This window comes from Acanthochromis polyacanthus, chromosome 7 (assembly GCF_021347895.1).
Source record: "Acanthochromis polyacanthus isolate Apoly-LR-REF ecotype Palm Island chromosome 7, KAUST_Apoly_ChrSc, whole genome shotgun sequence".
Taxonomy (NCBI): Eukaryota; Metazoa; Chordata; class Actinopteri; family Pomacentridae; genus Acanthochromis; species Acanthochromis polyacanthus.
In genome coordinates, this window is record NC_067119.1 from 28869672 (window position 1) to 28893683 (window position 24012).

General features: G+C 41.1%; 1 protein-coding gene and 1 long non-coding RNA gene across 2 annotated transcripts in view; both read left to right on the top strand.

Annotated features, from left to right (window-relative positions):
- Window positions 1-10026, top strand: part of ncor2 (nuclear receptor corepressor 2) — a 108121-nt gene extending 98095 nt beyond the window's left edge. Inside the window, exons 40-47 of the mRNA XM_051950467.1 lie at window positions 1613-1731; window positions 1979-2163; window positions 2403-2537; window positions 4402-4544; window positions 4665-4718; window positions 5535-5726; window positions 6529-6708; window positions 7045-10026. Of these exons, the coding sequence (XP_051806427.1) occupies window positions 1613-1731; window positions 1979-2163; window positions 2403-2537; window positions 4402-4544; window positions 4665-4718; window positions 5535-5726; window positions 6529-6708; window positions 7045-7241 (1205 nt within the window). The 3' untranslated portion in view covers window positions 7242-10026. The remainder of the gene's footprint in view (window positions 1-1612; window positions 1732-1978; window positions 2164-2402; window positions 2538-4401; window positions 4545-4664; window positions 4719-5534; window positions 5727-6528; window positions 6709-7044) is intronic.
- Window positions 10027-19782: 9756 nt separating this feature from the next.
- Window positions 19783-22297, top strand: LOC127534667 (uncharacterized). The gene is made up of 3 exons (XR_007942903.1): window positions 19783-20710; window positions 20863-21117; window positions 21707-22297. It is a non-coding gene; the product is annotated as an uncharacterized LOC127534667 (long non-coding RNA).
- The last annotated feature ends 1715 nt before the right edge of the window (window positions 22298-24012 follow it).

Here is a 24012-nt window from a genome sequence, read left to right on the forward strand (position 1 = left end):
CAAGAGTATATTAGATGCCTGAAAAGGCAGTTCTCTGCAGGAGGCTTTTATATCACATGTTCAGTAAGTCCTCTGTAAATCAAGCACTTTGTAAATGCAGTGTCTCTACTTCCCAGCTGCATGTCTTATGAGGCCCTCTTTCCAGCAGATGTTCAGATACCCACTGAAGACACACGCTGCTTCAGACAATAACTACATGTATTGGGAAAAGAAAACTGGTGTAATAGTGGCTTTATTTAACGTCATGGAACCACCAAACTCACTCCCTGGGGTCCCAGAGAGCACTGGTGCTGCACAGTAGGAGGGGGTGGGTAAGGGGAGGGACATGGTAAAGACTGGAGACTTTCAGCCTTCCGGGGGAGGGGGGGTACTACAGCTTCTGGCCCTCCAAATCTCTGCATGTTCCTGTTTATGGTTCACTGTAATCTATGCTGATTTTTTTTTTTTTTTCCCACACATGCCAAACGCTCAACACATCTCTCTCAATCAAGCCTCTGGGAGTTTGTCTGTCATTTGGAATGTGATTTTTGTTTTATTTTCTGCTTGTAGAGCAATGTGTCACATCTGTATTTATATGAGGCTTTAGGGCAAGTGACAAATGCATGCCGAGTTTAAATGAGTGTTGTGGGCCAATATACTCATTTATTTACATTAGTCAACAGGGTGCATGCTTCTCAAAACAGATGACAGCGACACATCACCACCTCCTTGCTGTTGGCATGCATCCACAAACTAGTAGACAAGACCACAGAGAGAAATACAAGCTATTGTCAGCTGCTGTTGAAAAGAACTCGGAGTCTCTTATGTTGTTGCTAGCTAACAACAAATACCACAGCATGTTGTCCCCACTGGGGGACTCGTCTTCTCTGGGAGTCCATACTGTCAGTCCATTCCCCCACTCTCAACTTACATCATCCTCATTTAAGCTGAATACTGTAGTGCAAGAAGTGTTGTGTAAGAAAACACATGAGATCTGACGCACATAGAGGGGAAAAAAAAGTCTTTCAATGTTCTCTAGAACATCAGATAAAATGTTTTAACTCCATTATGGTTTATTGAATTAAGTTAAATTGTGTATTCTCAGTATTAACAGTCTGCTTTCCATAGCATGCTGAAAATACTTTTAAATACTCCCTTTCTCCAAGGCAGTATCTTTGTGATTTAAAAAAAAAATAATTGCTCACAATCTTCAGTACATCAGTTATAAAGTGACATTTTTGACTTCTTCATTTATGAGTCACTGATGCAAAACCAGTTAGTTTTAGCATCATTTCTGGTCAAAGATCTGCTTACTAAGTCTATATGCAAAGCACACACTGAAAATAATACAGAAGTCTGCAGTCACTCACACTCATACATGTACAGTGTAGTATAATTGTAGGAAACCTTCCCCTTTGAGCTATCATGTGTAGATGCATCATAAATGTTGAAATTGAGCATCCACCATTAGTCTTGATGGATGAACAAATATTTCTGAAAAGCACGTTTTCCTTAGGACATTTTAAAGCTTTTGAACTCTGTCAATCAAAGCTAATTTTTACACGTATGGATGTGATTTTTGTGCGTGTGTGTGTGCGTGCATTTGTGTCTGGTCTTTGGATTTGACTCTCAGTTCAGCCACATGGTCTCTACCGCCCTCCATCTGAGGAGAGACTGTCTCCAGGCCAGCAGCCCCCATCTCCCTGTGTTAAAGGCAGCCAGAGGGTGGTCACCCTGGCTCAGCACATCAGCGTAAGCCCATTTAACTACTGCCTCACAAAACACCAAAACATCAAGTTGTGTTTTCCAAAAAAGTTTACCATGGTGAACAGATTAGCTACAAATTGTATTTAGGAAAAACATATGAAAAAGCATGTGCTGGTAATGTGTAGTGTTTGTTTTTACTCAGTAAGATAAAATTCTGCAATGCTGTCAGGGGCTTTGCATGTATGTGAGACGGCGTTGTGTAATGTCTGATGTGATGTTTTTACATAAACAGGAGGTGATAACAAAAGACTACACCAGGCAGAGCCAGCAGCAGCAGCAGCAGCAAAGCTACCACGGCTCTCCTGTCCTGGACCTGACCCGTCCACCCAGTGCCTCCCAGCCCCCGCCCAGTTCACAGGATTCTGCCCAAGGGTCCCGATATCAAGAGGGCCTCGGTGGAGAACGCAACAGAGACCGGTAGGTCTCAAATGTGCTACTGCTTTTTATAATTTTTATAATTTACCAAGGAGGTAAATAAATAAACCATGAATGGACTAGAGGTCAAATACGCATGTCTGTGCTGTGCATATTTACGTTATTTTTATCACAGCAATAGGAGGCTTGGAAAACAGTGAATGAGCAATCCTAAAAAGAAATATACATGCTGTAATTACAGTACATCTCTTTTTTTTTTTAAATTTTCTCATTCTATGCAGGTCTCCCCCTCAGCCCAAGACATCACCCGTCAGTGTTTCAAATGACGGCATTGAGCCCGTGTCTCCTGCTGGAGCCGGCTCTGAGCCTGAAGGCCTGGGAGGAGCCTCCTACCCCAGTGATCAGGGAGAGCAAGGGTGAGTCCCTACATTTCTGCACTGTTGTTTGTATTGATTAAGTGGATGCAGTCATCTGAAACGCAAAACAAGCTTTCTTCATAGAATCAAACTTTGTGGCATCTGTTTAATTCTTAAGCGCAGCTCATCCAAGATTCACATCAGCACCACGGCAGGATATTTGACACAGTTGAACATTCAGCTGAGTTGACAAAAAACAGTTTTTTGAATAAACTGAAAAAATCTGGTTTTGTAGTTGTCATACAACAGAGGTTTTAAAGTCCAGACAAAATGGCAAATCAGTCCAGACCCAAACCATATCTTGTGTAGTATATTGACTTTCTTTTTATTAATAATTTGGTATGATTTTGAATGTACTGTGTAGCTGGAGATTATTCAAAGCAATCCTGTCCCCAGATGTAAGTGGTTTTAATATGGCTTATTGCTGTTGTTGATGTTGTCATGGCGATATGAACTGCTAGAGATTGTGCTTTCTGCTGCTGCTGTTTTAAGGCATTAATACTAATTTGCTATCAGCCCCTAAATGGTAGATTCAGAGCAGAACAGTGTCTTGTTTTCTTTTGTGCACAATTTCTAGATCCAGCATAAATGTTAGAAAATGTCTGAGCCAGAAATAAATATAGAATAAGTGAGCCGTGCCCGTCAGTTTATTGCTGGTCCACTCAGAAAAGACATGATGGCTGTGGTGTAATCAGAATTCAGGCGTCACATGTATGCAGCAAACAGTGCTACTTCTCCCACTTAGCTGGATTTTATTGTGACCACCTTGAATATCTTGAACTTAAATCAATGTTTCTTAAGACCTGTAGGATTTACGACAGACCCTGCGTGCATCTTGTGATGTTGCTAAGGCATCTAAAAAGCTTTTGAATCCTGGGACTGGCGATGCATCCAGGGTCTGTCAGAGGGAGTGGTGTTTGCGTCAGCTGTCAGGGACACAGTGACGGCTGTTTCCCTTGGGAAAGCTTATGCTCAGATGCAGAAAAGCAGACTAGTAGTGGCTGAAAACCCTGGACCATGTTTTGTGGACTATCACCATTTTCTGCAGACTACCCCATTGGTTTGTGTTTGGAATATGGGCACCCGGGTTTGTGCACTGATTCACACAGTTGCTGCTGGCAGTCAAATACCTACCACACTACTCATTTTCACAAATAGAATCTCCAGGTAAAGTGCAGCAGTGAAGTGTTTACATGATTGTGTCTCTGCTTTGTGTCAGGGAGGTTGCTCTGAGGAGGTTTGCAGCTGAAGTGGTTGGTATGAGTGCTGGAACCATTTCTCGTGGCCATAAAGTGGTATATTACCAGGATGGGAGTCGCTGAGGGTGTCCTCATTTCAGGATTTGTTTGTGATTGAGGGGTCTCAGGTTACTATTCTGTTATTGCTCACAAGCCTCGGAATGGCCATGTGGTTTCAGTAATGTACTTATGCCTGCAGTGTTATTTTGAGTGTATTGCTGTTCACCCTGATATGTGAGCAGGAGCTATATACCCAGGTGGAGCATCTGTTCTGATGTCTCCATGTTGAGGCGAGCACTATTGCCCAAATCTCACATCCTAAATGAATTACTCAATAAGGAAGAGAGATACTAAAGCTGAGGAGATGTTAATGTGTAGCACCACAAAATCCACAGTGGTAAATGGTTTGATGAGTGGCTGTTTTGTCATTAAAACATTTGTTCCAACAGAGTTCCCCTGAAATGCTGTTTAGATGGGTCAGTTATTGAATTTAAAAGCAGTGCAGACTTCATTTTAACAAACACCACTGCCTACAGATATTTAAATATCAGCATTTTGGCACAGTAAACATCTCAGCTAGGTTTTACTACGTACTGTACTGACTTGCATTACTTTGCCTCCTACAGAATGGGCTCCCGTTCTCCTCCCAACACCTCTCAGCCTCCAGCTTTCTTCAGCAAGCTGACTGAGAACACCTCAGCTATCGTGAAGTCAAAGAAACAGGAGATGATCAAGAAGATGACTGTGGTGGGAAATGACAGTGATTTTAGTAAGTCTGACCTCAGAGGCACTTTCATGAGCAAACAGTTAAAAATAGAAGAAGAAACCTTATGGTTTATTGAATAAAGTGAATCTATCTTTAAAAGTGAAACCCTGTTTGCACTTTCAGATTCTGGTCAGCCAGGAACAGAAATCTTCAACATGCCAGCATCAACAACTGCAGGTAATCTATTAAATCACATCATTATTGGTAAATATTTAAAGTAGGAAGACAGACTTTCGCAGCACATCTTTTATTTGTTGGAGTAAGTGTTTTAGTAAAGCGGACTGATGAATTGCACATTGAGGCCAAGACCTTCGTAATCTCTTCAACGAGGCGATAGTAATTTTATGGAAGGATTGCATGGCTTGCATCGTTCTCCAAACAAAAATGACTTTGACATGCTTGTGAAATTGGTCAAATGTGCCAAAAGCACAATGCAACCTGATCTTTGTTTAGTTAATGATGAGCATGCAGGAGGACATAGCAGGAAGTTAATTCAAATGTATCCGGAAGGAAATTAGTCAGTTGACATGGCAGCAACAATATCTTGAGTCAGAGAGCAGTAGAGTGACAGTAGGATAGTTTTTCTGGACTCGTATCTGTGGACACAGCTCTGTTTCATGTTGTAAAGATGAGAACCTCAGCCAAAGCAGAGACCTTGACCTGGAAACAGTCTTATCTGAAGGTTGATTCGTAACGTCTTAACAAGCAGGTAAAATTCCCCAGTGATACACCCAAGGTTTAAAAGCAAAGCCTCTTCCCTGCCAGGAGCTGTGTGGCTGTTCTACTCTCCTCCTATCCTTTAACAGCTCTTATGGTGTTCTTAGTCCAGGTCTCTGTGGTGGTATTTTATTCATCTCCTTTGCTTACAACTCTTGTAACAACGTTAAATCTCTGACTCGATTTACTGTCTTTTGCTTCCTGACCTTTTCACCTCATTGTGCTCTTTCTGCACCAACCATGTCGTTCTCCCTGTGACATTTTTAACACTTAAAGGACCTGTGAGCGTCCGCAGCCACCCGGTTCAAGAGGCACCTGGTAATTCAATAGGCCTGGAGGCCATCATAAGAAAGGCCTTAATGGGAAACTACAATGATCAGCCAGAGGAACGCTCTCCATCCAACGCTGCTAACCAGATGGGTTCCGGTGTGACTGCCGATGGACGGGTTGAGGACTCTTTCTCACAAGGTGCCGCCTCCCGAAGCACTTCTGTGTTATACTCGTTTGCATTTTAAATGTTCCCTTCGGTGCAATTTAAGCTCCTGTTTTTGTGCGTGCATGCGTTTTAATGTGATCAGTAGCACTGAATGTTGTCCTCATTTCAACTGAGGCCAGAGCAGCGACATTAGGAAACACTCTCAAGAACACAGTATTTTATCCAGTGTACTGACAGTGACTAATCAGTGGGATTAGTTTCAGCATTAGCTTGCCTCAGTATCAACTTTAGTTTATAATGTGACCATCAGTGATTCTCTTTGTCTATACATCACTGTGCAAACCTTTTAAGTCTAAATGATTCCTTTGTCCCAACTGGCTTTAAGTATTCATATTCTCTCTTGTTGAAAACTCTTCTGTCCTCGACAGAATACAATACTTTTAGCTGCATAAAGAGCGTTCACAAACCTCTGACCTCACTACACCATCCTGCCAGACTTTTAGGATAAGATTTCAAAGCACTTTAAGGCTTTTCGCTTGGAGCCCTATCTTCTGAGGACATCAAAGTCCTCTTTTAAATCACCATCTCTGCTTAAATCTATTAAATATGATGTGTCTACATTTTCTAACTGGCTCATATGCGTATCCATAATTGTATTGAACATTACCAGTTAATTCTTTAGTCAAGTCTACTATAAAATCTAGCAGCATTTGTCAAACACTAGTTTATTATAACCATTATATCTATTCACTGAAAGTAGGCGCCCAACTTGACAGCTCTGTATGATAGTTACACTGTAGGTTAACTTCAAAGCTCTGCCTCCGTTATGTGCAGGTGGAACAAAGTCCTCAAAGAGCAGTGGACGCTCTAATGGGCGCAAGGCCAAGTCCCCAGGACCAGGTCTGTCAGGGGGGGAGAGACCATCCTCTGTGTCCTCAGTCCACTCAGAGGGAGACTGTAACAGACGAACTCCCCTCACCAACCGTGTCTGGGAGGACAGGCCCTCATCTGCAGGTTTGAGCTAAGGTTTATTGTTAAAGACCTTCTTTGGAGTCTTTTTGACCTTGACAACATGTCCATATTGTGTTTTTAATATGCCACAAGACATATGATTGAAAAAGAAGACATTTCCTCACTGAAACCACAGTGGACTGGTGACACTCAAAAACACTGATTCAGATTTTCTAGGTTTCTTCATTATGATGGCAAAAGACTCTAAATATGTAACTTTGATTTGCAGAGTGAGTTTTTATGGGTGTAATCAGAAACCAGATCTGTGAAGCACTTCAGCCATTTTGACACAATTCCCTGGAAAAGGAGAATAAAAACTGTTCTGTGTACTTTTTGCAGGTTCAACACCAACTCCCTTTCCATGCAACCCGCTGATCATGCGTTTCCCCAGCGGGACAATGTCTGCTCATTCCCCCTCCTCTGGCCAACAGGGGGGCCAGGGCCCAGGGTCAGGACCTGGACAGGGTCGCTCCTGGGAGGAGGAGCCCAAGCCTCTGCTCATGTCTCAGTACGAGACCCTGTCTGACAGCGAATGACCGGAAATGCCACTGTACGACAGGACCCGCTAACAGTCAACCACCTCTGTGCTGCTGCAGCCACACACTCACACATACACACAAATACACAAACATAACTACTCACACACACACACACACACCTGTCCAGGCATCTGCAGACATACCCACACCATTCCAACCTGCATTTCCTCCATTAGTCATCAGTCAAGGATCGTGCCCTCCTTTCTCGCAGCGATGAAGTGGAACACTGCTGCTGCTCCCTGTGTGTTTGTGTGTTTGCGCTTACATGTTATGCATTCACTCCAGGACTATTCTAAAGGACAAATCACTTTTTTTTAAAGTTTAATACTTTTCCTCACTGGCCTTATCAATATAGACACATTGGCCTGCTTGGTCTAATGTGCTCACACTTGTGTGGAAGGGACTCTGAGGTGGAGCTGTTGGTCCGGTCAGGAGCCTGATGACGGCTGCTCTAGTGACAGATAATTTGACTTGAGAGCAGCGGCCCACACAGCGAGGACCCTCGCATGTTTCTTCACGGTGAACTCCAGGTGCAGGCGGCCTGTGCACTGCTACCGCTACGAGAATACGTGTGACGGCACAGGAGGAGAATCAGCGTCTCGTTTTTTTTTTTCTTGTTTTGGTTCTTTCTTTTTTCCTTAAAGTTCTGTCAGTCCAGTCCTGTGTTTGGTGAGCTGAGACCTTTAGTACATTTTGATGGTGAACTTTTGATGGTGTCATTTGTTGTCTCTCTTATCTGCAATGATGTATATTTTCGGGGCCGGGGTTGGGGGGGCAGAGATTGTTATGCGGGAGGGTCATATCATTGGTTTACAGGGTAAACATGCTGTTCATTGCTGATGTCATCATATATTATGGAGGGCCCTGGAGAAAGACAAAGCCCTGCTGACTTCAGGAATCCATGTGGGGAGAGATGATTTGCCAGATGGATGGCACTGAGACAAGTGACACTTTCTCACTGTTTTTATATTAACCATGTCTGTGTTTGTTGAAACCGTTTTTGGATATTAAGCACTTAGTTGTCAATCTGTTCACAATGGCATTTTTAAGAATCTGTGTTTCCTGGGGCAGGTGAAAAATGGTTTCAAGAACAGCGTAGAAACCCCACTGTGGAGGTATCCTTTAACACCTGTCTGTTTATTTTGGTCTTGCCACCTCCATTCTTTAGCGCTCCCACACTCAAAGCGACAATCACATTTTAGTGAACGATGACTAAGCCGCTTCGAGCAGGTGGCAGACCGACCTTAAAGCTGCTTAAAGGCAAATTCCACAGCATCACCCGGAGTTTCCTTGCATTAAAGAGGTGAAAAAAACAAAGCCATCTTTCTATGACCCTTGGTCCACAGCAGCGTTGGCTTCAGCCGGCCTGCCAGAATCCCGTCTAGGAGCTGTTGTGACGGTCTGACCTCTGACCTTTTACTGCCCAGCAGAGGCACTGAGACTCTTCATCCAGGCAGATTTTGTACAGTTATGAGATATTCCTAGTGTTAAGTGCCATTTATTTTACATATACAATACTGAAGTTACCAAGTGACGCACAATTTTTCTTTTAGCCCCCCATGCCAGGGTTCATATGGTCCACGCAGGGAAATCAAAACAAAAAGCAAATGAAACATCCTGTTTTTTTTTTGTGAGTGTTTGTCTGAGTGCTTTTTTTTCCCCAAATCCGTCACTGCCTTAGCTTTTAACTGCTTCACTCGTTAAACTCATCCTCTAAGCAAGACAAGACGGCGTCACAGGACAGCTTACCTGGACATGCAGCAGATGTTTTCTTCACTACGAGATCTATGATACTACTTCAAGTGTACTTCATTGCAGCCTCTGTTAGCATGAGTTAGAGAAAGTTAAGGGCAACGCACTTGAAAGAATTCTGGCAGTTTTATGTACCATCACTCTACATATTCTCACATTGCAGTATTTTAAAGGTCACGCTATTGGTTTCTACCCCCCCCCCCGACTGTGAGCTTGTTTTGTGGTTTAGCGAAGACTCTCCTCTGTTTGTAGTTGATTTTGTCACCGTGGATCCTCACAACACAAACATGACTGTTATAGGACTACCTCCTCTCCCTGAAACATCCTACCTGTCGATGGTGATGCATCTAGCATGCCTTACCTGCGGAAAGCTCATCTCAGCCATGTTTTAGTTCGGATTTTTTTTTTTTGTTTTCTATCAACACTGATGGAGAGTTTGTAATTTCAGGCACGGCAAAAATATCGCCAGGCTTTGTACATTGGTCTCTCTGCGTGTATATCATTTATCCACTGATAAAGTTCAAGAATGTGACGCTAAACAGACTAAGCCATATCCAGCTGTCCCCTAAACCGATGACTAATATGTTGTTTTAAGAAGTATACTGAAATGAATTTTAACAAGCATCCTTTTTGTTGTTGTTTGTCCGGTGCACACACGTGTCATTCTAAATCAAATGAATCACTCAAACCTAACAGGACAAAGTTGATTGCTGATGTGTTCCCTGGACTGTCCAACGGTGGGTGGGGGGAGATTGACAAACAATACATTGTTCAACCATTTTGTGCATAATTTTTTTTTTTATTATAACCCACTGTATAATAGCAAGGATTGTATATACAACTGAAGAGATGTAAATATTTATGTGGCTTGCTTTAAGGTTGGTATTACAAAAAAAGGAAAAAAAAAAAAAGAAATATTCACATGGTTAAATTCTACATGCCCACCAGCAAGCTTTGTGGATAGCAGTGTAAAAATGAAAAACAAAAAAAGACACTGCCTTAATGTTTAAATAAAAAGCTTATTGCCATTCATGGTCTCAGTGTCACATTATTTATTGGGGGGGGGGGGTTGTTTTTTTAGGTTTTTTTTTCTTTCTTCTTATAGTTCACTTTGTCCTGCAGGGAAACTCAACAGGCTTAAAGTAATGAAGGTCAAGTTCCAGCAGGGGGCGCTTGGAGCATATTTTATAATTACATACTGCTCAAAAAAATTAAAGGAACACTTTGAAAATACTTCATATTTCAATATGGGGGAAAAACAAACTGGATATTTACACTGATATGGACTGGATAATGTGTTAGGAATGAAAAGTGCCACATTGTTTGATGGAAATGAAAATGATCAACCCTCCAGGAGGGCTAAATTCAAGACACCCCAAAATCAAAGTGAAAAACTGATGTGGCAGACTGGTCCATCTTGCTGAAATTCCTTGGCAGCAACTCAAAATGGTATTCAGTAGTTTGTATGGCCTCCATGTGCTTGTATGCATGACTGACGATGCCGGGACAAGCTCTGAATGAGACGATGGATGGTGTCCTGGGGTATCTCCTCCCAGAACTGGACCAGGGCATCGCTGAACTCCTGGACAGTCTGAGGAGCAACCTGATGGTGTCGGATGGAACAAAACATAATGTTCCAAAGGCGTTCTATTGGATTTAGGTCAGGTGAGCATGGGGGCCAGCTAATGGTATCAGTTCCTTCATCCTCCAGGAAGTGCCTGTATCCTCTTGCCACATGAGGCCAGGCATTGTCATGCACCATGAGGAACCCAAGACCATTGCACCAGTGTAGGGTCTGACAATGGATCCATGGATTTCATCCTGATACCTAAAGGCAGTCAGAATGCCATTGTCCAGCCTGTAGAGGTCTGTGCGTCCCTCCATGGATATGCCTCCCCACACCATCACTGACCCACCACCAAACCAGTCATGCTGAACAATGTTACAGGCAGCATAACATTCTCCACGGCTTCTCCAGACCCTTTCATGTCTGTCACATGCACTCAGGGTGAACCTGCTCTCATCTGTGAAAAGCACAGGGCACCAAGGCAAATGCCAGCCGAGCACCACGGTGCCGGTCAGCGAGCACAGCGGGTACTAGAGGACGCTGGGCCCTCAGACCACTCTCATTACATCTCTTTGATTGTTTGATCAGAGACATTCATACCAGTGGTCTGCTGGAGGTCATTTTGTAGAGCTATTGCAGTGCTCATCCTGTTCCTCCTTGCACAAAGGAGCAGATACCTGTCCTGCTGATCGGTTGAGGACCTTCTACAGCCCTGTCAAGCTCTCCTAGAGTAACTGCCTGTCTCCTGGAATCTCCTCCATGCTCTTGAGAATGTGCTGGGAGACACAGCAAACCTTCTGGTAATGGCACATATTGATGTGCCATCCTGGAGAAGTTGGACTGTCTGTGGAACCTCTGTAGGGTCCAGGTATCGCCTCATGCTACCAGAAGTGACACTTACCCTAGCCAAATGCAAAACTAGTGAAAAACAGTCAGAAAACATTAGGGAGGAAAAAAATGTCACTGGCCTTCACCTGTAAACTCATTCCTGTTTTGGGGGTTGTCTCATTGTTCCCCCTCTAGTGCATCTGTTGTTAATTTTATGAACACCAAAGCAGCTGAAACTGACTAAAAAGCCCCTCAGTTACTTACTTGACCAGATCAGTATCCCACATGTTTGACTGATTTGATGCAATACTTAGATTATAAAGTGTTCCTTTAATTTTTTTTGAGCAGTGTATATTGAACGTGTTTGGCCGAGTTCTGGAGGAGTCACTTTATGACCACATGCAATCTTCTTCTTCTTTTCCCTTCAGGGGTTGCCACAGCGAATCAATTGCCTCCATCTAACCCTGTCTTCTGCATCCTCTTCTCTCACACCAACTACCTTCATGTCCTCTTTAACCACATCCATAAACCTCCTCTTTGGTCTTCTTCTAGGCCTCCTGCCTGGCAGTGGGAAACTCAGCATCCTTCTACCAATATATTCACTCTCTCTCCTCTGGACATGTCTGAACCATCTCAGTCTGGCCTCTCTGACTTTATCTCCAAAGCCTCTAACATGTGCTGTCCCTCTGATGTACTCGTTCCTGATCCTATCCATCCTGGTCACTCCCAAAGAGAACCTCAGCATCTTCAGTTCTGCTACCTCCAGCTCTGCCTCCTGTCTTTTCCTCAGGGACCCTGTCTCCAGACCAAACAACATGACTGGTCTCACCACAGTTTTGTAAACCTTTCCTTTCATTTCAGCTGAAACTCTTCTATCATACATCACACCTGGACAATGTGTCTTTATTAGTGAAAAGACAGGACATTGTAATTGTAAGATGTCATTGATTTACACTTGCATTTTGTGCTTCATGGCGCTAGGTGTGCTGTTTGCATGTTGGACATTGTTTTACACAGACACCACCGAAGAAGAACGGTGCCGGAAGTGCAGCTCTCACTGCACATTATGTTGTTGTTCAGAAGAATGCGTTAGCCGGTAAAGACCGCGCCAGAAGAAACTGTGATAAGTGGAATAATTTAATGCACCGTTCTTCAGTAAATAAGAAAGACTGAACGACCATTTTATTTAAATAGAAGCAGTTAAACGTATCAGTTCTCTCCTGTGTTTTCCCGACCACGGTCAGGAAGCGGACAGCAGGAAAGGTTAACAATAGATATCGTCAGTAACTACACAAATATGTTAAGAGCTCAGATAACGACACAATGTAACGAATAAATACAATAACATATAGGCCTACGCCATTTGATTTAGCCTGTGGACGCGTCCTTAGCAACCACCACAGCAACGGTGAAAACGTAACAATGTCCATTCCAAGACGTGAAAGATTCATCGTAATAACAAACAAACCAAAGATCATACACAAGAACTGAACGAATATTGTGAAATTAAAATGAATATTTTTTCGCTAGAAATGTCACCAAAAATGATTTTTTAAGTTCAAACTGTCTTGAAATAATACATTTTCCACCGAGAATGAAAGGAAATGCCACCATGTTTTCATTTTGAGAGGCCAGCAGCAAGCAGTCACGTGACCTGTCGTCAGGCCAATAGAAAATAATAGGGAGAAAAAAACGTAAACATTTCACAATTTTCAGACCTTTATTGTGAGACTGTTACGTTTTGTTCTGTGGACAAACCTAGGTTTGGCCATGAGACTGGGTTGACTATGGCTATCGTAAAAAAAAAAGAAGTTAATAAAACCGTCATTATGAATATATAGCCTATAAAATAATATTTTATTGTATTTTATTTGCTGTGGACTCAAGAAGACTGACAAACACGCCACTTTCGTTCATTATTCATTTAGGCAATTAACATTTTGCATATAGCCTAAAAAACGCACATATTTGTTCTTGCTTGTCATGGCTAGCTCTTATACATTTATGTCAATGGTTCAGGTTTTAGTATTAACAATTTAAAAAGATAATATTCTGAATAAAGCTTCTAAATGGCGTGGGGGAAATGAGCTGTATAACGTACCTACTGTGCCTACTGGGCATTAATAGCATTGGATCAGCTAAATGATTAGATGATCACGACCTACTGTACCTACAGTACTGGCCCATTTCTGTGGGATGATTGTATCAGGATTGAGCCTATTCAATAGTATGACAGAAATCAGATAGGGTACTTCAGTTCACTCATATCGCCCTTAAAGCTCATCAACTCAGCGATTTGCACAATGAATCAACAATACACCGAGCGTAGCTTTCATTTTCTCCACACAGATCGTTGTTTCACATCCCCAAACAGCAGATAAACACCACAGATATTCACTGTCAACGAACAGTGCAGCATGTCACAGCGGACTTCCACAGACAGACAGACAGCACCAGGGCCGGACTGGGAAAGAAATTCAGGCCGGTAGATTTCCAATCAGTCAGGCCACTTCCGCCACCACAAGGGTTGTGTCACGTGGGATAATGCACCAAAATTTTGTTTTTTTTCCTTCCGAAAATATGCCTTTTACAGTTGTTATAGCAGTTACAACACTACTAAACAGACAGCAAGTCTATTAACCACAACCATAACGACAGCTCCATACAGTCCAGTACTTTTCTCTTCTGTAATCTCTTCACTACCCTCACCAATTTTTCCAATGTGTTCCTTTTCCTATTATTTATATAACATGTGGAATTAAAAATATATATATATTATTTTGTCAGCAAATCATTTAGATGTCAGCTGGTCATAGCTAATAGTATATGCAAACACCAATGTTCATTTTATAACTGAAAATTGTAAGTCAACTGCCTATCCTACCTGAAGAGGGGGTCTCAAACGTTTTCAGGCTTCCTGCACCCCACCTGACACCTGTGGAGCTTATTTGGGCCAGACATTTTTTTATTATATTTTGGCCTTTGAAGTCTGATGATGCATTTGTGAGAAGAACCGACCGTTTGTAAACTTACTTGAAGTAGCAGCATCATTTATTTTCAACTGTATGCTGCTGGACCTGGGCGGGGGTTGATGAAACGTGTGCCCCTTCCTCCTCGAGCAACTTTTTTTTCTTCTCCATCTCCCTCTCATGTCCACCTTTTCTCTTCGTCTTTTCGCGTTTTTTGCCGCCAGCTTTCTCAGGGTGCTCCATAATCTTCGCACTTTTCACTCTCTCCTGTCACCTCACTCTCATATCACCGCTCTGCAGTGCATGCTTCCCCGTTCTCTCTATGAAGGGGCGGGCCATAAAGCAACTAACCAATCATGGCACGTTTCTTCTAAAAAAAACTGTCACTTTGACCAATCCCTATCCTTTTGATTTAGAGCTCAGAGCACTTGCTTTGTGTGAGTGACAGGAGGGTGGGCGTGTACTCTGTAAGGCAGGGGTCGGCAAGTAGATGTGGCTGGGCCAAAATGTTTGTAAACAATCGCACAGCGGGCCAACCTGCGGGGGGGCGCTCCGATTCCGCGAGCGGGGGCGGGGGCCATACCGCGAGCAGCGGAGCCTCGACAGCTGTTCACCGCTACTTGGGACACACGTCTCAATTCTGATCACAGATGTATTAAAAATGAGTGCTGAGACACACATGTTTTGCACATATTGTTGCTCAGTGAAATCTGTCTGGGACAACCGTGTCCGACCAGTAGCGCAAACGTGGAAATGCCCGGCAGCAGCCGACCACGCGAGTTTCATGTTGCGGTGACGGACTGGCTTGGCTCCGTGCCAAATCAAATTTTCAAAATCATCTGGCGGGCCACATATTATTTCTGATGGGCCAGTTTTGGCCAGTGGGCCGCCAGTTGCCGACCACTGCTGTAAGGCTTCTAGCGCTGCTGTCTCTGGCCTGTCTGCCAAAAAGCTGATCAACTATTTTTCATTGGCCTGCCAGTCCGTGGCTGGCCTGTCCAGGCAGGCCAATAAGGAGGCAGGCCACTGGGAAAAGTCCCGCCTCTCCCGATTGCCAGTCCGGGCCTGGACAGCACTCCCCAATAGACGCGCTGTCACTCTTCCTCCAAGCTGCATTCAATCCAACACACACAGTGTCAATGAATGCGAGTGATACAGGCCTACCGGTCTGACGTCCGCGCTGCGATCAGTCTGCGTCTCTGCAGTCATGCACCTTGTGGCGTGATCCTTGTGTCCACATATGCCGTCTGGATGTAGTTTTTTTTGTTTGTTGACAAAATATAGTGACTTCAAACCAAAACGAGTCACTGAGAGGCTAAGTTAGGAAGTATTGTATTGCTGACTCGCTGCACAAACAACATAGCCATTTCCGAGTTTCCGACTGTCGTTAAAAAAAACCCCAGTAAAACAGGGTAAAGCCAGGCAAGATGTTCAAATGCTCAATTTGTAGCTGGATTCATCCATCCATCCTTTCTCTATACACCGCTTTATCCTCACTTGGGTCACGGGGGGGTGCTGGGGCCTATCCCAGCTGACTCGGGTGAAGGCAGGGGACACCCTGGACAGGTCACCAGTCCGTCACATACACAGACAAACACTCACACTCACATTCACACCTACGGGCAATCGAGAGTGATCAATTAACCTCAGCATATTTTTGGACTGTGGGAGAAAGCCGGAGTACCCGGAGAAAACCCACGCATGCACAGGGAGAACATGCAAACTCCATGCAGAAAGATCCCAGGCTCAGGCTGGGATTTGAATCAGGGATCTTCTTGCTGCAAGGCAAAAGTGCTAACCACTAGGCCACTGTGCAGCCCTAGCTGGATTCAGCGGTCAACAAAACAATATGACCTCCCTACTCATCAACTCTCCATGCAGTCGCCGCGGTGCACAGGTGAATATAATGCCACTCAAATCACTGCACCTCTGACGACACCCCCGTGACGTGAGTGAAAGGTGACAAACAGCTGATGCCAATACAACATTTACGCATATGGCACCTACAAGTGTGATATATGCTGATGTAACCTAGTAGTTTTATTACAGTCTGCATGTAATCAATAACTGACCATCAAATCAAACACGATAAATACGATACTATTTTAATTGCATGTCATAAAGACGAAACTTGTGTTTTCGGAAATTACAATGATGGGATTTCTTTTTAACTCTTTTCAAATGATATGTTTTTGTCAATCTTATCTTCATTCTGTTTATGATTTACTTTTCACCAAAAATTCTGAATAAAATAAAATATGTATTTTTTATAGCACATAAAAACAATGTCATCAACAGTGGCGGCTGGTGAAAAATATTCTAGGTGGGGCTGTGGCATATCAAATCAGTTTCAGTAACCATCCCGATACAACTGAACAGAAACGGCAGGATATCAGTGGTCTGTGAAATAATTATTATTTAATGCCAATATTAATAACTTGAGGCATTTTTGCACAAAACATGCACAACATATTGCGTAACCACAATTTTGGCAATAAAATATATATTCAGCTGAGCACATGAAACAGCGCATTAGTGTTGAATTGACGACTCAAGTATTATGTTAAGTGTTAATTATATTAAGAAATTAATACTAGAACAGAAAAATACTGTACAGTAATTTATGATAAAGCTAAATGTTACTAACTGATCAGAACTGCAACAATTAAGTGATTTTTTTTTCAATTAGCAGACAAAGAAAAATACAATCTGCAATAATTTTGATGATTTCAACATGTCAGTGAACAAGCCAGAAAATGATGAGCAGATTACATAAGCAAACACATACTATTTAGACAAAATATCAAAAAATTACTAAGTGCAATACATTGCTGGATGATGTGCTAAAGTCAACTTTATACAAAGAAAAATCTGGTCAAGGGAATAAATGTGTGTGTATACAGACAGACAGTACTCTTCTTTTGAAGATTATTTTGCATGAATATGAAACAGGCCAAATGATGGTACCCTTAACTTAATATTTTGTTGCACAACCTTTTAAACCAGTCACTGCAGTCGGGTGATTTCTGTAACTCTCTGTGAGACTTCTGTGGACTTCTGGTGAGCAAACTGGTCCAGCTGTCTCAGGTGTGAAGGCTGTCCTTCTCAGGACTGCATGTTTCAGCTCCTTCCACAGATGTTCAGTAGAATTCAGATCAGGGATCACTGGAGGCCACTTCAGAACAGTTCAGTGTGTAACTGTGTGTCACTCTTCATCTAGCTGCGTCAAGAGTGCCTATCTGCGTCGCGATGTTAGCCTTGCCTAGCATCGTTAGCTTAACGGTGTTCTCCATATGTGCCCTCCTACTCTCGTGTTTCTTTATTTTCTCGGATAAATGTTTCATATCTCTTACTCCTGAAACAGTCCATGCCGTGTCTGTCCCAGTTGTTTTATAGAGCAAACACGAGAAGCAATAAAAAAAGCATTTACATGACTAGATCGAGAGAGCCAAGCCTTCCTCTTGTCACTGTGACAGTGTCACAGTTATCCACCGCACTCACGCATGCTCACTTGGCTTGGGGCGAAATCGATTTTGCCCCACTGGGCATCGGATTCGACGACGCTGATTGGATAAATTCCTGTTGCTATGTTGAATCTCTTGTCGGTAATTGGCTGCTCTGCCGCACTGGAGGGGCGATTTCTCGAGCGGCCCAGCAGCTCAGCAGAGATGAGCAGGAAACTATTTTACCCGAAAATTCTATTTAATATTTTGTACATGACATGTAATTGCGAATTTAAACACGCATGGTGCTAAAAAATAACTGATTATTGTTTATTTCAAAAAAATATTTATTTCAAAAATGAAAAATCAAAAATACCAAGGGGCGCCCGAGCGCCCTCTATTGGCCAGCCGCCACTGGTCATCAAAATTCATCATGCAGTTCAGAAGAATTCATTTTAAAAAGTGCAAAAATAAAGATCTAATGGCAGATCACTGAATAAAACACCTGCTCTCTGTATCCAGACAACAGAGCAATATTTATAAACTGATATTATTTTTTTATTATTATTTTATTATTTAAGTATAATAGGTAAAATTATTTTTGTTCAAAATAAAGAAAAACAAACAGGTCTTATGCTGCCATGGACATGGATTCCATGTTTTGATTTAGTGACCGAAGCATCGTCCGCGATTTTGCAAGAACTCTGAGAGAGAGCAGACATTGGCGAGCATTCAGCAAGTTGAGCAAGTTTAAGAAGAAAAACCAAAGCAACCTACAGGACTACCTGAATTTTCTACTGCCACGAAATGGACAAGGTAAGAATATCAATTACTGAAAACATTTAAATGTATTTAAATTATTTCCGTTCTGTTTAAGATTTCAGCTTGTTTGGGTACTATCTGCTCGTTAGCTAACTTGTTAGCGTTAGCTAGCTTAAATATAAAATTAGCCTCCCTGAGTGCAAAAGTTGAATTTATGAGTTTAGAGAAAATGTCTGTCGCATTTTAGTCTTTCAAATGTGTAATTATTGTACTTAAAAGATTGAAGATACAAAAAATGGCAAAAGAAATCCCTTTCAACTCTTTAAAAGTATTTTTGAAATGTTGTCATTTGAAGTTTTTATCATGCAGTGCGATATGGTTGGAATTGCAAATACACAATAACATTAAACTAAGTAAACAAGCTTTTCATGTGAGTAAGAGACAAAAATAACAGTACAGTGACCAAGCAAACAGTGTATTATTATAGTTAAGGTCCACATTTAGTGCTATGGAGAATATAACAATATTTTTCAGTGTTTAGGCTCTGTGTGGGGTTTTTTAATAAAAGGAGAGTACAGTGTAATTAACATGATTTACTGTTAAGCAACAAAAAAATGTGTCCCTTTGGCTATCTATTTTTTAAAATTCTGTTGACTTTTATCTTTAAAATATCGTCCTCAACAATGTTACTTTTTAGAAGTTTTTGAAAGGTATTTTGCAGCATTAATCACATTTCAAGTTGCTGCTTTTGCTAGATGATTTTTTTTAGTCTGTTGACTTTTATCTTTTACAGTATTGCCCTCAATAATGTTATGTTATTTGGTAGCATTAATCACATTTCAAATTGTCCCTTTTGCTGTGTTTTTTTATTCTGTTGTCTTTAATATTTAAGATGTTGTTCTCAATAATGTTTTTTGAAGTGTTTGAAGTATTCTGTAGCGTTATTCACATTTCACATAGCCTCTTGCTATCTGATTTTTTTTTTGTTCTGTTGGCTTTAACCCATTTTACAATATCATCCTCAATAATGTTATTTTTTTTAAGTTTGAAGTTATTTGGTAGCATTAGTCACATTTCAAATTGTTGCTTTTGCTAGCTGATTTTTTTTATTTTGTTGAATTTAATCTTTATAATATAGTCCCCAATAATGTTATTTTTTAAAATTTTAAATAATTTTACAGCATTAATCACATTTAACTCCGAATGTATGACTACAGTCACTTTTGGATGAGTGAAGAAGTGCATTATATTATTTGAATTGATTGTATAAAGCTATTTCAGAAAATGATCAGTCATCACAGTAGAGCTTTTTTCTACATCATGTTCAACAACAGAGTTCAAAAGTGTGAAACCAAAAATTTACAAGATGAACTTATTGAAACAGAAATGTTTGAAGTACCACAGAAATCCCTCTGTGAAGCACCACCTACTGTCATGGTTTTATTTGAGCATTTGCTCCTCAGATGTGGGTGGTTTAGTGATGTCATTTGAATGCTGTCATCTTTAACGTTTTCTTGTATTCCTGCTAAAACTAAACTGCTATGTGAAGGATTGTGTTGGTGGTATTGAAGGTTGTTGGTTTGAAAATTAACATTTTTTTCTTATAAGCTGTCTCCCTGTGTAGCCTTGAGTTGGACTGGGGACTTGTCCAGGTTGAACCTTCCCCCTGAGCCAGCGGGATAGGCAGCAGCCCCCCGCGGCCCAACAGAGGATTGAGTGGTTTATAGATCACGCATGCATGGAATTCTTAATTACTGAAGAAATATGATGAAGTTTTTGCTAAAATAATTGTTTCAAAACGCTGAACATGGAATGCATTGTTATTAGAAGTGGATATCTGGATTGAATTTAATAATGTAACAGATTTGTAGAATGTCTTTTTTATATTATTCTAATGTATAATTTTTCTGACAAGCAACCCTGTATGTGCTTAAAATGAAACCAATAAACCAAAAGTTTTATAAAGGACATGAAAGACATTTTTAAGTTGCTCATTTCTTCCAATTTCTTCCTTTCTTCCTCTCTCAACTCTCTGACTAGCGGAAGCGAGACAGCAGCCCAGCAGACCACCCGGAGCCTCCAGCCAAGCGGCCCTGCACCACCTCTGGCTCTCAGCGTGGAGGCGAGGAACCATCCCGGCCGGAGGTCAGTCGCTCTAAACACTCTGCTGAAATGTATTTTCACACACAGCTGTCTCCTGTGAGGATAGCTTACTGTAAAACTAATGACTAAATGAAGCACACCGGTCAGTCAGCATGTTGACAGAACAGTGTTTTACCAATAGTTATGTGTCACAGGTACACGCTGCCCAGCCAGAAAGGAGCACCAGCCCCCAGCCGTCCACCTCTGGCACACAGCATCACCCTGAAGAGCCACAGATAAGTCCCAGCCCCCAACCGTCCACCTCAGACTACGATTCAGACTCTGTCATAGATTTTAATATCGATACATGTTCAGAGTTAGATTCAGATGACGAGTCAGATTCTCTTTTTGACTCTGATTCCCAGGACGAGAGCCACAGCCCCCCGATGTCCAACTCTGCTGTGGAGGAGGTCAGTAGTTCACTGAAACGTCTACTCTGAGAGAAGAGACTTTTGTGGAGTTGGTCTGTAGTCATTTTTAAAAATACAGGAAATGATTATTTTTTGAGAGCACAGTGTGTAACAATCAGGACTGGATGGTGTGAGCACTTCAAGTAATAATAGATGTGTGCGAAATGTAAACTGTATTAAATAAGAAAGTGCTACAAAATTCAGACCAAGCTGCCTCAATTACAACAACGATGTGTTCACTGAGCTGAAACAGTGCTCCCCCAAAACTACACCAAGAATTCAGCTCAAAACCTTCCCACCTTATTGTATTGTAATATCTTAATTTATCACCTGTTAACAAACAATTAAACAAACTAAGGAAATCACAGTTTCAAGAATCCTACAAGGCATTTTAAGAGCACAGCAGTCAACAATAAGCTACATGGATGTTTTTATTTTCTCAGGAAAATTTGATTTGCTTTAAAAAGGGTCATGATGTTTCTGCTGGAAAAGTGACACCACGACCTCCCTCCACACAAATGACTAGTTTTTCAGGGTGAAGCAGTTGAATCTGTTTCTTGCTTTGACCCCTCTGCTCATCTCTCTGCAGGAGCTGGTCATTTTGTTCAGCTACGAAGGTCTTTGGGCCGAGGAAAACGAGGGCCAGCCCGTCGTCCACTTCCCATCTGGACTACCAGACGCCGAGGTTGTTGAGGTACTGGACTCGGTTTGGGACCACTGGGTTTGCTCTCCTTACACACGTGAGATGTAGCTTTCCTTTCAGTGAGTAGCTGGTCACACATAGGGCATTTAGTGGCATATTCCATCGCCACACACACACTTTTCCCCTTCCTTAGAGAAATTGCATGTTCAAATTTTAATGATAAGTTTAGGATCTTTGATGTTAGGGACAACTCTTACTTTTCCTCCTTTAAAAAAAACCCTTTTAGAAACACTAATGGTAAGGTTAGGACCCTCTAAGTTAAGGATTTCTGAATCTTTCTGTACAGCTCTACATTTTCCTACTTTCAAAAAAACAATAAAACGACAAAAAAAAACTCTTTACAGTGTATAGACAGTAATGGTAAGGTTAGGATACTCTGAGTTAAGGATTTCTCAATCTTTCTGTACAGCTCTTTCTTTTCCTCCTTTAAAAACACACAAAAAAGCAAAAAGTAAAAAAATAACATCCTATGTAGTTACACTTAAGATAAGTTTAGAATTCTTATTCAAGTTTAAGTATTATTCCTTATATTTTTGCTTTGTAAAGTTTCAAATCAGATGCAAAGGGCTTAGAAGAGGGTCTGCAGAAATGTTCCATTCAAATCCATTAAATCTGTGTTTAATTTGATTGTTTTGACTGAAGCACAGATAGAAAATTCTTCCACAATTCTCATTTTCAATATCTATTTTATTGTTTCTATCACCATTTATGATATGACGAGAAATTAAATACGAATTTGTAGACTAGTTTTACACTTTTTATTATTGTTATTTTTGAATGGAACATTTCCAGAGGGTTAGGGTCCTTCTGCTGCTGCACTGAACATGTAACATATTGTTTGTTTTTTCACATTTAGAGATTGCTGTATTTTTAGTTTCTGGACCCAGCACAGCTCTGTGAAATTTGAAGTTGTTCACTGCGATATCTGTTTGATGCAAACAGTTATTTCTCCTATTTATGAGCCATTTATGTGTCAAACATATTCATACACCTTGTGCACAAACCATTAAAAGAAGACTGGTGTAATTCCACAGACAGTCTGCAGATGTTTCAGGTTCAGTGCAGCCACAGAGACAGGGTGGGTGGACCCTCTTCAAGCCTTTTACCTCTGTTATCATTGATACTGTTGGGTACCACATTATTATTCATTAGTCCTTTCTTCCTGTTGGGTTGAATTTATTAGTTTTTTTCTATTTGGTTTTAAAATCTTCAAATTTACACCATTTAAAGTCTCTGCAAAAGACAAAAGTTTGAGAAAGAGGTCATTCTTCAAAGCGATGTCTTTCCTTGTCCGCATTGCCAACTTAGTTAAAGCAGACATTTGAATGTGAGATTGTAACAGCAGGAGATGACTTTAGGAGGGTCTGTAGGAAATGCTCCATCCAAATAATTTCAGTGTTATTATTGTTATTTGATTTTTTCCATTAGCAATGTCTGATTTATTTGATACATCTCACTGTATTAAGTGGTGAGAAACAATATTCTGAACAAAAAGTAATTACTGTCTCAACGATAAGAGTCATATTTGAATGGAGCATTTCCAAAGGGTTGAGGTTAGGGAGGGCCAGACCCTCCTAGAGTCTTTTTCCTCTTTTACTCCTCTTACTGTTACTCAGTGATCTTAACAGAATTACAAACAAGTATTTTTCTGTTTCATTAGGACATCTGTAGACACTGAGAGATATTTAGGGAAAAAAAACTTTTCTTAAAAATGTCAGACTAACATGAATAGTTTTAGGTACTCCAACACTTTTATCTGTAGATTTCCTACAAAAAGTCATTTTTAAATCATTATTTTAAAATGGCTTTAAATGATGAAAAGAGCTTCAAGAGGGTCTTCAGAAATATTCCATTCAAATCTGTTTAAACATTTGTTAAAGTTAATATGATGAACTTAAAAACAAGAGAAGAAATTCTTCTATAATCTGTATTTACAATGTCTGTAATGATTTTACATTTCAGCTTATGAAATTTCTGAGAAATGTGTCAAGAATTTATTAACTGGTTTCCGGTCATTGTTGTTTGTTATATTTGAATGGAACATTTCCAAAGGGTAGAGGTTAGGGAGGGTCAGACCCTCCTGAAGCTCTTTACCTCTGATACTCATGTTAATATCAGATATCATCACTATTAATGATGACTTTTCTGTTTTTGTTGAAATATGTACAAGAAGAAACATCCGTGTTCCACAG